The following is a 15,359-nucleotide window of genomic DNA, read 5'->3' as shown; positions in this document are numbered from 1 at the left end:
AACAAATTCTAGAGAGGCCACCCTGTTAGGCTGCAATAGATGGGGGGAGGGACTCGCCCCCCCCCAATTGCCTTGCCCCACTCTGTCCTGTATTTTGCCAGAACAAAGGTGGCAGCCCTAGTTGTATGCAGCCAAATTCTACTCAAAGTCAAAGACCCACTGGAGTCACTAGAATTAAGCTAGCCATGCCCATCAGTTTCAGTGGCTCTGCACTGAGTGGGGCTGACATTCCGTACAACCCAGGGTGTGGCCATCATAGCTGCCAAGTTTTCCCTTTTCTCGCGAGGAAGCCTATTCAGCATAAGGGAAAATCCCTTAAAAAAAGGGATAACTTGGCAGCTATGGTGGCCATGGGAAAAGTGTGGCCTACGGAGAATCCCTAGGGTCAGATAGAGTCCACCCCTTCTGTGTAGGACCATGTGATCTCTAGCCAAACTACTGGGTAGGAAAGCAGCAAGTGCCTTTGTAGCACAGCCCACTTTGGCAAACAAACAAACAAACAAAAGATCAAAACAAACAAACAAACCAGTTCAGCCCTCCATATATGGGATTTGGCCCTCGTCCACTTTCCTCTGCCACTCCCCACCTCCCTGCTGTGCCCATTTTAATTGTCTCTCCTCTCTTTCTCCTTTAATTTTTCCAGCTCATTTCCTCCAAGGTGCCCAAAGCTGAGTATGTTCCAACGATCATCCGCCGGGATGACCAGTCCATTATCCCCATCCTTTATGTAAGTCATAGCACAAGACCTCAGTGGTCCATTCCAAGTTAGTAATTTTCTGAAGTGGCATCACTTTGCCAAGTGCCAGAAAGCGTATATTGATGAATTCCCTCCCAAGGGAGGTTAGTCTGCTCTGAAAGGTATTTGGAAACTAAGGAGCAGGCTGTGCTGATCACTGGGCTGCTGTCAGGGCAAACCATGACAAATTGCTGGTTCCCAATATGTTCTGATGCATTTTAACCATTGTTTTCAATTAGTTTGGTTTTATTGCTTTGCATTTTATAATGTTGTGTTCAAATGTTGTAAGCAGCGTTGAATTCCAACTTGGAGAATGGCGGGATATAAATCCATCAAATAATAACAATAACAATAATAATATATCTCTTTTAGGGAGATTCCCAGGAAAGCTAAACCAATCACCCCCACTCTATGCTGATTCTATTATTATAACATTTTATCACACTGTTCTATGTTATTTGAATCTTCATGCTGTTGGCTGTTTCTGAGTTCTATTTTGGGCGGAGAGTGGGATAGAAGTATCTCAAATCCATAAATAAATTGTAGGCAGAAGATTGGTGGAAGATCACATTAAACGTGGACATTGACTGATAGTTTATGGGAGAACTTGGCCAGTACAGTGGTTGTTTTACTTCTTCTCCTGGGTTATTCCCATGTGACAGAGGCTGGAAACGTTAGCTGTAAATAAGAGCCTGTGCTGTTATTAATTAATTAATAAATAAATAATATTCCACCAGTGGCATGTTACAGCATAGCATGAGCTAATAATAATTGTCAGGGGGTTGTTGTGGCTACTCTCGAGTAACGACGCTCCAGTCTGCTCTGTCTTTAAGAGTTTTATTGTGCATATACTATTTACAGTGCAGAGATATCAAAAACATGACCGCCTAGTCACTTTCAGAACCCGGCAATGGCTTCCGTCTGCTTTTTGGCCAGCATAAAAGCCTGGGCACCCCAAAACGCCTCCCCTTTGCCCTACGTGTGGGTGCGCGCCTCAATTCGGGTGCTGGAAGGAAAGGTCTCCCGTCTTGCTGGCTGGGGCGGCGCCTGGGCTCCGATGTCTCGCTGAGCCCCTCATCTGCTGACCCTCGACCAGAGCGGTGCCAAGGCTCTGACGCATCTCTGAACCCTTCCTGCACGCTCTGTTCCCCATAGCATTGCCAGGGCTCAGACGCCTCACGGAGCCCTCTCTCCATTCCGATCCATTCCTTATTCTCTCCTCCTGACTCGCTGCTCGTGCTGTCGCTGGGCGAAGTGCTGGTCAGGATGACGGAGGGAGGCTCCCTATAGGGAGTCCCCCTGATAACAACAACAACAACAACAACAACAACAACAACAACAACAGCAGGGCATGCTCAAAATGCAACTCTTTTTTGACTCTATATCAGAGGTAGCTAACATAATAATAGTAATAGTAAAAATAATATTACTGTAGTAGTAGTAGTAGTAGTAGTAGTAGTAACAACAACAATAATTTTATTATTTGTATCCCACACATATGACTAGCCATTTGGATGGCTTTAAAAGAGGATTGGATAAATTCATGGAAGAAAATGCCATCAATGGCTGTTAGCTACAAGAACTTCTGAATACTAGTTGCTGGAAATCAGAGGAAGGGAGAGCGCTGCTGTGCTCAGGTCCTACTTGTGGGTTTCTGGTTAGCCACTGTGGGATCAGAATGATGCACCAGATGGGCCATTATAGCCTGATCTAGCAGGCCCCTTCTTATGTTCCAACTCGTTTAAAAAGTTAGTATCACTTTTTCCTGCCTAGCACAATGCGCTTTGCGCCTTTCTGGTGGATTAAAATGTGGTGTGTTTTTTAAATCAAAAAGCAATGGCTCTCTGTTTGTTTGCTTCCAGGATCACGAGCATGCCACCTTTGACGATATTTTGGGTACGTGAGTAATTAAGCTGAATAGACGGGACTGGGACTGGTGGGTGGGTGGGTGGCATCGTGCCCTGAGACAAATGGCTAAAAACTTTGCTTCACTGTCAGTCCTGGATGCAAGACAAAGGTTTCTTCACACCCCACTGGCTCCAAAGGAAGCTCACCTCTAGAGAAAAGGGGAAGGGCTGGGGTGCCTTTCGCTGGCCTCCTTCTAATCTTCTTGGGGTCTGATGGAATGGCGAGATCCATCCTTTAGACTACAATCCCAATCAGCCTCACTCAGTGCAAAGGGTTTTAAAAGTGGAGTAGACAATCAATCAACTTCTCGATTGTGGCCAATGACCAATACAGGGGTACCTCTAGTTACAAATGCTTCTGATTACAAACACTTCAGGATACAAGCTCCGCTAACCTGGAAGTAGCTGCTCCTGGTTGCGAACTTTGCCCCAGGATCTGAACGAAAACCACGCGCTAGAGGCCCGTGCACAACGGGAAGCCCCATTAGCGAAAGCGCTCCTCAGGATAAGAACGGTTTAAGCTTAAGAACGGACCTCCGGAACGAATTACGTTCGTAACCAGAGGTATCCCTATATTCGGAAAGAAACTTTTTACATACATATATAAAGTAATGCAAAGCAAAATAGAAAACCACAGCAGTCAGATTACTAGTAAATGCATTGTGTTATAAAATTCTAGGCGCAAAAAAATATATGAAATTATAAATTTGTTAAAATTAATTCCTGGCAAGTTTTACATGCAGGAGAACATCAGCCACCCTTAAAGAGGTGGAAGGATATGTTCTGATCTGGAAGTATAAGATGCATCTGATCACCCTGGCAGTTTCTGTAAAAAGAGTTCGGTAAAAAAATCCTAGGCATATCATGATAAAAAGAACTCTGCATAAGAACTCAAGTTATCAGTTTTACCTCTACAGATTTGCAGGGGTATTTATGCTGACAATAGCAGAGGTTTTTTTTTTCAACCTCCCCTCCAGACCTGCTGATGGAAAAAAACATTTAAATGCTTTACTTCACGCAGCACATAGTTAAACTATGGAACTCACTCCCACAGGAAGCAGAGGTGGCCACCAACCTAGATGTATTTAAAAGAGAACTGGACAGATTCATGGAGAAGAAGAAGGCTACCAGTGGCCATTAGCCACGATGGTTTTGCTCTGCCTCCACTGCCAGAGGCAGCAATTATTCAGAATACCTGTTGCTGGATATCACAGGAGTTTATAGTGCTCCTCTTGTGGTCAGGTCCTGCTTTTGGGCTTCCCAATGGGGCAGTGGTGAACGGTGCCGCTTGGCTGCCCGAGGCGGCACCTCCTGGGAGTGGGGCGTCACTCCGCAGCGCCCATGCACCCTGACACGCGCGTCCTGACGTAACGACGCGAGCGCCAAGACGAGCCAGGACGGACTGCGCATGTCCACACATGCGCAGTCCGTCTGGGTTGATGCTGCTGCTCTGCTTAGCCAGCGGCGCTCGTTCGGCGCTCTGCTTCTTCCTGCTCGGGCGGAGGAGGCGACGGGCGGAGCTAGGGGCGGCCCATCCCCTTCGCCCCTCCCTTGCTATGTGCCTGCAATGGGGCATCTGGTTGGCTGCTGTGGGAACAGGATGCTGGACTAGATGGGCCCTTGGCCTGATCCAGTAGGACTGCCCTTAAGTTCTTAGGGACCAGCCCTTTGCTTCCACCATGATGGTGATATCTGCACTTTGGTCAAAGCCTTTTCCTGCATGCTGTACATGTCTGATATACCCTTCCTCTTCCCTCCCTGCCACCCCACCTGCCCCTTTCCTTTCTTCCATAGAGGAAATTGAGAAGAAGCTGAACATCTATCGGAAGGGCTGCAAAATCTGGAAGATGCTGATTTTTTGTCAGGTACATAAATGCCCCCTGTCATTTCTTTCTTTCCCAAATCTTGGATTCACTTACCACTGCCTTGTTCACATCTTTCCCCCAGCCCTTCTCCCTAATGGCTTGTTCTCAAGAAGCTGGACTGAAGAAGTCCTTTCAGCCCGAGGGCCAGATTTCCTTCTGGGCAGTCTTCTGAGGGCCACATGACAGTGGTAGGCTGGGCCAGTGACAAATGTGGTTGGAGCAATGAATGACAATTTTGCCTTTGTACAGTAGGCTAGTTTTCTACAGAGAATAAATACACACACTCCTTTCTGTCCTCCACCAGGTCAGGCAAAAGGTGTGAACAAAGTTCAAGGACACATTGCGGCCAGGCAAACACACTTGGGGAGGGGGCAGTGAGGGGGTGGCCTGGAGAGAGTTCTGAGGGCCAGATGGGGAGGCTGGAGGGCTGCATTCATCCCCCGGGCTTGAGGTCCCCCATCCCATCATAAACTCCTTTCTCTCCTTCATCCTCCCGATTTTTGAGAGATGCTAGACTGCACAGCACCATCTTCTAGGTCTGTTCCCTCCCCTTGGCAACCACCAACAGCAGATTTTTTTCCTAGAGCCTCCATTTTTTTTGGTGCTGATTCGTGAAAGTGTATACTTAACCCTCACCAGGCTGCCACCTCCAAAGGCCTAGAAAATGTGTCATGTTTCTTAAGCACTCAGGACTGCCTATTCTCATTACAGTATTATCTTTTAAATGTCAAAGCCCTTGTTTGTGTGTTGCCTGGTCCACCTCCTTATCCTTTTTCAATTGTAAGTTGTTGAAATTTCCAAAACAAAGCAGAGTGCACAAAAGGCCTGGAGTTTTCACATTTCCACCCCATCAGACACACATCCAATAAATTCTCTTGTTCAGCAATACCTTCTTCTCTGGGGATTTTTGGAGTTTATTGGTCTGCATTCACATTTAAAGCATGATGATACCACTTTGAACAGTCATGGCTTTCCACAAAGGATTCTGGGAGCTAGAATTAATTAAGTGTGCTGAGCTCCCCTCACAGAGCTACTGTTTCTGAAGTGGTTTTACAATCAGCCCCTCTTCCCGGGCAATGTCAACTTTTCCACTGAATTTTTTTGCAATATATAGATCTGTTAAAATGTAATCAGTGAAGTCTGTAACATGGGGTGCAATTACTTGAGAGTAAGCCCTGCTGAACTCAACATAGCTGCCAAGTTTTCCCTTTTCTCGCGAGGAAGCCTATTCAGCATAATGGAAAATCCCTTTAAAAAAGGGATAACTTGGCAGCTATGGTTGAACTCAAGCGGGTCTTGTTTCTGAGTAAACATTACCATGATTGCAGTGTTAAGTCACTGGAAAGCAAGGCTGTTAAAAATAGCAGTTGACTGATAGCATGGTTTTTTTAATTAATTAATTTGCGTGTTCAAACAAAAGTTCTAAAGCAACAGACATACTTCCTTTGCCTTTTGAGGATACAAGCAGCAGCAGCATAGCAGAGGTGTTTCCCCTTATGTGAGAGAGCAGGGGGACACTTCTTCTAAGACCGCATTTGCACCATACCGTTAAAGCTCTATGATACCACTTTCAACTGTCATAACTCCCCCCCCCCCAAAAAAAGAATTTTGAGAGCTCTAGTTTCTCCAGAGTGCTGGGAGTTGTTAGGAAACTCCAGTTTCCCTCACAGAGCTACAATTCCCAGAGTGGTTTAGCAATCAGTGCTTCCCAGAGAATTCTGGGAATTGCAGCTCTGTGAAGAGAACAGGGGGGTCTCCTATTCAGCTTTTAGTAAGGTGGGGAGGTAGGATTTGTTACCCACTGAATAATTTTAATAATTAATGGTTCTTTTTTGCATTACATGTGTTTTGCATTACATATGTTTTTATAATGATAAGTCACTCTGAGACATTTTTTTGTTGTAAGCAGCAAATAAATGTAATAAATAATAAGTGCCTCCCATTAGGTGTAAGGTAAAGGTAAAGGGACCCCTGACCATTAGGTCCAGTCGTGACCGACTCTGGGGTTGTGCGCTCATCTTGCATTATTGGCTGAGGGAGCCGGCGTACAGCTTCCAGGTCATGTGGCCAGCATGACAAAGCCGCTTCTGGCAAACCAGAGCAGCACATGGAAACGCCGTTTACCTTCCCGCTGTAGCGGTTCCTATTTATCTACTTGCATTTTGACGTGCTTTCGAACTGCTAGGTTGGCAGGAGCTGGGACCAAGCAACGGGAGCTCAGTCACAGGGATTCGAACCGCTGACCTTCTGATCAGCAAGCCCTAGGCTCAGTGGTTTAACCACAGCGCCACCTGGGTCCCATCCTATTAGGTGAAGCTGACCAAATAATAAAGGAAAAGCAGTAACTGCCATAGCTCCACTGCAGCACCCACAGGCTGTTTCTTCAGACTCTGCCTCTTTTCCTCCTGCAGGGCGGTCCAGGCCACTTGTACCTTCTGAAGAATAAAGTTGCCACATTTGCAAAAGTGGAGAAGGAGGAAGACATGATCTAGTGAGTGAGAGGATCCTGGACTTTTTACTTGTTTCTCATTTGGGAGCCACAGCTATGTGTATCCTGCACATGTATGGAACTTTGGACTAAAGTTTCAACATCTCAGCATTCACTGTGAACCATACTGAGACCAGCTGGTATAGGGCAGTATATAAATTCTAATAATAACAATATAGTTTCCAGTTCTTAGGACTGCAGAATATTGCCCATCCATTTTGGCTGTCCGAAATCTCTACATGTGCACAGCAATTGTGCAGGATTTCGCACAGAATTTGGAATCTGGAGAAGCTTCCAGATTGTTGTTGATTGGGAGAAAGCAAGCTTTCATGACCTCCAATAGAACTCTCCCCTCCTGAGTAGCAAAATAGAAACGTAGAGCTGGAAGGGAATCCAAGGACCACCTAGTCCAACCTCCTGCAGCACATTAAACAGCATAAAATAAATAAGTGAATACATTCATGTTTGTGGGAGTTATCTGCATTCAGATCTCTCTGGTGCAGAATCTGAGATGTGTTGGCCCAGAATCAATCAACCTTGGCTGACTGTCTTACATGGTTTTTGTCCTACCCTTCAAACACATTTTTTATTTAAAATCTTTCTATCTCTTCTCCATAGCAGATGATCCCAGAGCGAGCTACAGATTGATTGCCCATAAAATAAAACTCATCTTATATATATATAAATGTAGGCATTGCGCGTGCAGAGGTCACAGCCTTTCTCTGTAACTGCTGAACCAAATTGCATCAAATTAGGACAAAGCGTACCTTGTCCATCAGTGAGGGATCTGGCATAATTTTTTCCCCAAAACACAGCTTTCATACCTTAAATAGTGATCAAACGCAAAAAAGTGGCGCAGAAATTAGGCATCACCAGCAAAAGCTCTGAAGACTCCAGCAGCATCCAATAGAAAGGCAGATTGCACGCTGTCACCAGCAAAACTTCTGAAGGGCGGTGCCAAATAATGACATCATCAACCAAGCAACTGAAACCATCAAGGCGCCATTACCAGACCCCCTAGGCCCCTGCCAGGCTGCTAGTCCCCAGGGGGGAGGGCGAGTGCCCGGATCGCAGGCCGCAACACGGCCTTTGTTTTATGTAGGCCCCTGCCAGGCTGCCAGGCCCCCACTAGGCCCAGGGGGAAGAGGGCGAGTGCCCGGATTGCGGGCTACAGCACAGCCTTTGTTTTATGTAGGCCCCTAGGCCCCTGCCAGGCTGCCACGCCCCCACTAGGCCTGGGGGGGAGAGGGCGAATGCCTGAATCGCAGGCCGCAGCATGGCCTTTGTTTTATGTAGGCCCCTGCCAGGCTACTAGGCCCCTACTAGGCCCGGGGGGGGATAACCCACAGCAACGCACTTGGGGGCACGGCAAGGGGTTTTTACTTTAAAATTTAGCGGTCGTTGAGTCACATGCGAGGCTCCGGCGGCCATTTTAAGTAAGGGCAGTCGTGCCCCTTTTAATCTAGGCTTTATACTATGACTGATTGCAAGCCTCTGCATCTTTAAAACAACCAACAACCATGCACTTTCTCTCCCCAGTTTAAGTCCTCGGATATTTGCAGTGGCCAACCCCCCCCCCCAATTTACAATCTCCTACCTTCCCCATGCCACTTCCTGGGTTTTTATGGAACCGAACAGCTCGGGCGCTTCGGAACTCACCTTCTGTTGCTACAGGGCTGTGGGTCTTCACTATTTGACACCCCCCCCCCCCGGTTGGGATTATTAAAGTAGTTCTCTGGGTTCTCTGGGTCACCTACTCCAAATTTGGAAAATCCAAATAACAAAACACACACACAAATCCAAAACACACAACAATGCCCAAATCATACAATACCCACCAAAATAAATGACAACCCCAAAAATAAAATTAAACAATAATAACTTCTGCTTCTCATGTTCTTATTTCAATTTTTTTAAAATCTAAATATATAAAAATGTTCATGATGGAGATATTGGGGGGAGGGGACAGCACTCCCCAGGGGAAACAGAGGGAAGGGTATCCTACCGAAACACAGGGAGAGGATGCGATGGAAGAAGAATGGAAAGATTTTAAATTGTATTTAAAAAAATATGCTAAAGTAACATATTAGATCAGAAATTAAGTTGTAAATAAACTGTGGAATTTAGGAATATGTGTTATGAAAGGTAGAAAATAAGGCTAGGTAAGGTGATGAAAATGATTTAGAACTTGCTAACTATAAATGTGTTAAAGAACCACAGGGAGGGAAGCCCGAGGAAGTCCCATTATACCATGTGAGATGATATGAGAATTGTTACCGTATATATTTTCTTTTTTCTTTTTATTCTATGTGTCTATTTTTCTTTTTTTTCTTTTATATATTGTTGTTATTTTTGAGAAAATACTAATAAAAAATATAAAAAGAAAAGAAAAGCTGGTGACACTGGATCAAGTTCATCAATTTTGTTGAATTTATTGAACTAGATAGTTTTAATTGGATTTTTAAAAATGTGCAATTAATTGCTGCTGTTTAAAATTTTTATTGTGGGTTGTGCAAACCGCTATTCTGATGTGTGTGTTTTTTTAAAAGGGTAGGGAGAGGTGGTCCATTTTTTGGGGGGGGAATCACTGGGTTAAGGAATGGGTGGGGGACATACCTGCAAAGTTGCTGTCAGAGAAATAAGGGACCGGGCCGGAAATAGCAGACCGGAAGTAGCGCTGCCGCCATTTTGGAACTGGGCAGAGCAGCATCAAAAGTCGCTTCTGAGCATGCTCCGCCCAGTTCCAAAATGGTCGTCGCGCCAGAATAAACCAGGAAAAAACAAAAAAATCCGTTTTTTCAGCTAGGAACAGCTGGAAAAACAGGGATTTCCCGGGGAAAACGGGAGACTTTGCAGCTATGGTAGGGGAACCTTTTTCAACCAGTGAGCCAGATATTGATATCCTGCCACCCCAGCAGACCATCTTTTATAATCTGACATCCCTCTGGCGCCAGGTGGGTGGTGCTTTGCACCTGTCAACAGAGTTGACCCACTGGAGGACGCAGGGGAAATACCACACAAAGTGGTACTGAACTCCCCACCAATCCTGCTTCGCATTAACATTATTGAAAGTGGGACCATGTATAACTGTCCCAATACCAACATAAGCACAAATCATTGTGAAGACACCATAAAAAGGAGGGCCCTCAAAATGGGCTGCCCACACATGTTTTTGGTCATAGAATTGTAGAGTTGGAAGGGAATCCAAGGGTCATCTAGTCCAACCCCCTGCAATGCAGGAATCTCAGCTAAAGCTTAAAAACCTCCCAAGGAAGGGAAGTCCACAACCTCCCAAGGAAGGTTTCAGTGTGTTTTGTGTTGGTGGTGGGTGTCTCTGAGCCCAGGCATGGTGGGGGCAAGTTCCATTAGGCATTAGGCAACCGGCCAGCCAGGAAAGATCATGTGGCATTTGACAGAACCCCCTCCCCCATGACTGACTAATGGATTCTTCCATCTCACCCCCCCTCCAGTTTCTGGAAGCGGCTGGGCCACCTGATGAGCAAGCTGAACCCGGAGCCAAACATCATTCACATAATGGGGTGCTACGTGCTTGGGAACCACAATGGAGAGAAGGTGAGGCCTTCCACCTTGTTCCCCAGAGAGGCTCCAGGTGACTCCAGCACAGCGTTTGGGAACCTGTTTCAACCTCTGAAACCCACAGGCCAGTGGTGGGTGGGACCAAAGGAAAAAGTGGGTGGGGCAATGGATGTGATTTGTACCTCTGAATAGTAAGCCACATCCCAGCTATGCAAATCAGTATTACATGTGCACACACATGCACACACCCTATTCCACCCTCCCTTCAAAGCAAGCAAGAAGCATGGTGATAAGTTTACAACAGTTTACATCCCAGATAGGCAAAAGTTTCCATGGAGCGTGCAGGCCAGGCCTAGTGCGGAGTAGGCATGTCCAGGGAGAGTTCCAAGGGCCAGATAGAGAGCTCTAGAGGGCCGCTCTAGCAGTTCTGGTCCAGCTCTTTCCTCTGTGCTGTTCTTTTCTGGAGATAACTTCTCAAAGTCTTCCTGTCTCTGATATCACAGTAGTGAAACATACTGTGTAGTGGGGAAGAGCATAGCTCAATGGCAGAGCATCTGCTTTGCATGCAGAAGGTCCTAGGTTCAATCTCCAATGGCACCTCTTGGCAGTGCTAGGAAACGCCTTAAACCCTGGAGAGCTGCTGACAGTCAGTGTAGACAATACTGGGCTAGATGGGGTGATGGCCTGGCTTAGTATAAGGCAGATTCCTGTGTTCCACCAGCCATGGGCCCTGGTAAGATCCTGTGCAATTGGCAGCTGGCCAAGGCTGCCAACTGCAAACAGTGACCCTGGCCAGAAAGCAGTGATTGTGAAGCTCCTTTGCCTTCCAGCTGTTCCAAAATCTGAAGAATCTGATGAACCCCTGCCGAGTTACTTTTGAATCTCCTCTCGAACTCTCTGCTCAAGGTAGGTTGCTTTGTTGCTTGGTGTGGGGGCTGATTCCAGAGTCCTCTGGGAAGGGGGGCTTATTGTTGAACCATTCTGGGAATTGTAGCTCATTGAAGACAAATAGGGAATCTCCCTAACAGTTCTCAGCACCTTTAACAAACTACAGTTCCCAGGATTCTTTGGGGAGGGGAAACATAACTGTTTGAAGTGGCATAGCAGAGCTACAAATGTTTAGTTTGCAGATGGGGCCATGAAATGTGGACTCCAAGGGGTTACCCCAACATAGCTTCCATAGACGTTAACCTAACCTTGCTATGCGGTGTTGACTCGGCCTTCTCTGTGTTGTGTTTCCAGGGAAGCAAATGATCGAGACTTACTTCGATTTCCGCCTTTACCGCCTCTGGAAGACCCGCCAGCACTCCAAGCTCTTGGATTACGACGACATCTTGTGAGCCAAGCAAGTGGTGGCTGAGAGTGGGTTGGTTTTATTGGAGTCCCAAGTGCCGTGCAGAGGGAAAGAGAGAGACCTTTTCGCAGGCACAGGGGAGGCCTTAGGAGCCCCGTCATGGGTGGTAGTTTGTGCTGCAGAGCAAAACAGGAGTGTTGTCGGGACGTCGGGAGACTTGGAGCGTGCAGCCTGCTTACCTGGAGTGCAGTGTCTGATGGAGGGAGCACTGTTGGAGCAGGACAGGATAGGAGTATCCTCGTGGAACTGAGCTGATTTTTTGATCACGAAGGGCCAAACTCCATTGCAGGTCCTTTTAAAACAGACATTCCAAGCTCAGGTTTTCTTAACTACAAAAACTCATCATCTTTTATTCGCCCTCCCCCCTTTCTTCTCGTGCTACCAGAATGGGGGAAACATTGCCTGTGTGCAATGCCTTGTGGTTTCATGTACGGGTGTTGCCTCTTCTTTTGCAGGCAAAGGAACACCATGCTCAACCCTGCGTGCTTTTGAGATGTGAGGTCCGAAATGGTTCGAAATGGATTAAAGGAAGTTCAGACTTTAAAATCTTGTCCATTTTAATAGGATATATATACATATATATGTGTTTGTGTGTGTGTACACACACACACACACACACACACACACACACACACACACACTTTTTTACATGAATAGAGGGAATATTTAATTAGCTAATGCTGTAAACACACATCAGTAACTAATAGATGAGATATTTTTGGTCTGCTTGAAAATATATTTGAAATAGGAATATATCTTCTGTAGACATACCGTATATATATATATATAATCACCAGCAGGATGGTTTTCTCACACGCTTTTTTCCAGCAGACCTGCATGTCTGCCGTTACTTGGTTTCCAGGTTAGCTGTGGAGGGACGCTTTTCAATTATGGGCTCTCATAAGAGGGTCAAGGTGTCCTTGCAAGCAAATTTCTGATTTGCAGCTTGGCGAAATGTTCTTTTGCCAGCCTTTTTTTCCCTTTAGATATACAACAACATGGCCAAGAAGGATCTTGGTCTGTTTCCACAAGTAGATATATTGCAAACTAGAAATGAATAGCCATCTTTCAAAAGACTCTCTCTTGCTGCACTTAACCTAGTTGTTTGGGTTTTTTTCTCTCTCTGAAAGATGGCTGCTGTATAAGGATCAGGGAAATGTCTGCTAGAACATCTTAGTTACAGAGGAAATTTCATTTGCTTGTGTATGGTTCAGAATTCCAACATAGGGATATGGTGTCCATTTCTCCTCCCCTTCTTTTGCACAGAGAAGGGAATTTGCTGGTAGCAAACTGGCTCTTAACTACATACTGGGCTTGTCTATTATCTGTGATTGATCGTAGTTTGGATGATCCAGACCTGTGCTTATTTACCTTTTGGAAGAAGTGCTGTGACATAGCCACATTTTAGGTTTTTTGTGGTCCTCCTACCTCTTCAGGTGATATGAATACCTGAGGAACCTGCACTTTGTGACAAAGGTGTAGTCTCCCTGGTTATTTTGGGTGGAATTTCCTCGTCTTTTTTCTTTCCATGAAGTGGAAAGTACTTCGGAAGCACTCAGTTAGCCTCCCCTATTTTTCTTAGTTTCTAAGAAGATTGTGAAGTGAAAACAAGTATATATGCACTGTAAGTCTTTCTTGTGGTAAAATGAAAACCCCACTTTAACAAGCCCACCACCCCACGTTCTCCACTGTTGTGATGGTCTCCATGCACCCTTGCTATCTATACCATTGCCAAGGCAGATGACAGAACCGCAACCCTCATTGTCTCCCCATATTTATGCTACAAAAGCTGTTCTGAGAAGCGGTGTTGACGAGAGCATCCCAGGTAGCAAGAGGGTGCTGCTGTAAAAATCCACACTGTTCAAATGGCAATGGGTGTTTTGGATTTTGGAATTTTCCTGTTTCAATCATAAAGAACTTTTTTAATACAGTAGGTTCCTTTTAAAAAACAAAACCTGAAGGGTTTGTTTTTGTTTTTGTAAATCTGTACAGCGACTGTATTCTACAACCTGTCATTTTATCTGTCAATGGCAGTCCTTCATTGAGAACCGTACACAGGATAACATAAATTTCAATATTGCGCTGGAGGGAAAGATCCAAGTGGGGGAATTTGTGGGTCTCTCTCTCTCTCTCTCTCTCCCCCTCCCTCTCCCTCTCTCTCTCTTTCCCCCCCCTTCTCTCTCTCTCTCTCTGTGTGCGTGTACCCCCTAAAAACCTAAAGATCTGAAGTGGAAAAGTAGTTGGAAATAACTATTCAAGAACAAAAGTTAGTCAGTTTAGGAAAAGCATTAACTCAAGACTGTTTAACCCACATAGTTGGCTCATTGCTGTCTGTTATGCAAAGCAGGGGGCAAGGCTTTGATTCTATTTTTTGCTTTTCTCAGACACTGTCGAGCAAATACTTAATTAAGCAAAGGACTTTTTTTTTCTTTAAAAGGGGTGAGGGGGTGGGGAGTGGAAAGGATTTACCATCTGAACTCAGCTGTGCCACCAGGGGGCAACCAAACACTTCTTCCCTAGCACAAAGCCTCTGCGTAGAGGTGAGGGTAGTGGCAGTGTTTGGCGGGATGGGGACCGCTTCATACATGATGCTTTTCACACACAGGAAATCTCAGCATGAAAAGAAGCTGAGTGCAGAACCTGCGTTGTGCTGTATGTCACAGATCAGGCGGCCAGCATGGCATCTGCCTGGTCCATAAACTTTTTTTTTTTTGGCACAAGGAAATCACACTTAAAGAGTCTGATCCAGCAGTCAGTCTCCCAGCAAGCACCCCTTGAATGACCCTGCAGAGAAGCTGGTGAGCAGGGTGTACAATGGAGGTAGAAGCCACTGCAACTTCACCTCTAGTATCCAAATATCTAAGGTAGACTGCTTGCAAACAACAGGCTCTGTTTTTAGTCCTCGTGGCTGATAACCACTGATAGGCTTGGCCTCCATAAATCTGTCTAGGCCAGGGTGGTCAAAGTGGGCTGCAAGGGCACTTTGACACAGAACTCACAGGCCACACACTGCCCTTGTCATTCAGAGCGGTGACACACACACACACACACACACACACACACCTTAGCACTTGCACTGCCTTCACAAAGATGGCTAACTGGGGGTCTTAGAGCTGGGAAAGCACTTACTAGGCTTTGGGAAGGAGGCGGGAGAACCATAGCTGCCAAGTTTTCCCTTTTCTCGCGAGGAAGCCTATTCAGCATAAGGGGAAATCCCTTAAAAAAAGGGATAACTTGGCAGCTATGGGGAGAACTCTAGCACCCTGTCAGAGTAGTCATACTTTCTACCCAAAGCTGGGTGGGCTTTTGGGAAGGCAGGAAAGGACTGGTAGGGGAGCATTGAATGTTGCAATGGGTCACCCAGAAAGGCAGATCACACATTGGACCATTCTGGTCCAGCAGCGGAGCAAGCCGATCAGGTGCCTGGGGCGGCACCCCAGGGGCGGGGCAAGCTGGGTCAGGACGCTCCGCG

The 15,359-nt window shown here is 46.0% G+C and overlaps 1 protein-coding gene across 1 annotated transcript in view; it reads left to right on the top strand.

Moving 5' to 3' along the window:
- Positions 1-14,947, top strand: part of NSMF (NMDA receptor synaptonuclear signaling and neuronal migration factor) — a gene marked incomplete in the record, with an annotated part of 52,486 nt that extends 37,539 nt beyond the window's left edge. The window contains 7 exon segments of the mRNA XM_060270133.1: positions 644-727; positions 2,599-2,632; positions 4,438-4,508; positions 6,920-6,999; positions 10,467-10,569; positions 11,364-11,439; positions 11,776-14,947. Of these exon segments, the coding sequence (XP_060126116.1) occupies positions 644-727; positions 2,599-2,632; positions 4,438-4,508; positions 6,920-6,999; positions 10,467-10,569; positions 11,364-11,439; positions 11,776-11,873 (546 nt within the window).
- Positions 14,948-15,359: the final 412 nt, after the last annotated feature.

This window comes from Zootoca vivipara, chromosome Z, assembly GCF_963506605.1.
Source record: "Zootoca vivipara chromosome Z, rZooViv1.1, whole genome shotgun sequence".
Lineage (NCBI taxonomy): Eukaryota > Metazoa > Chordata > Lepidosauria > Squamata > Lacertidae > Zootoca > Zootoca vivipara.
This window is presented reverse-complemented; position numbering and strand designations above follow the sequence as displayed.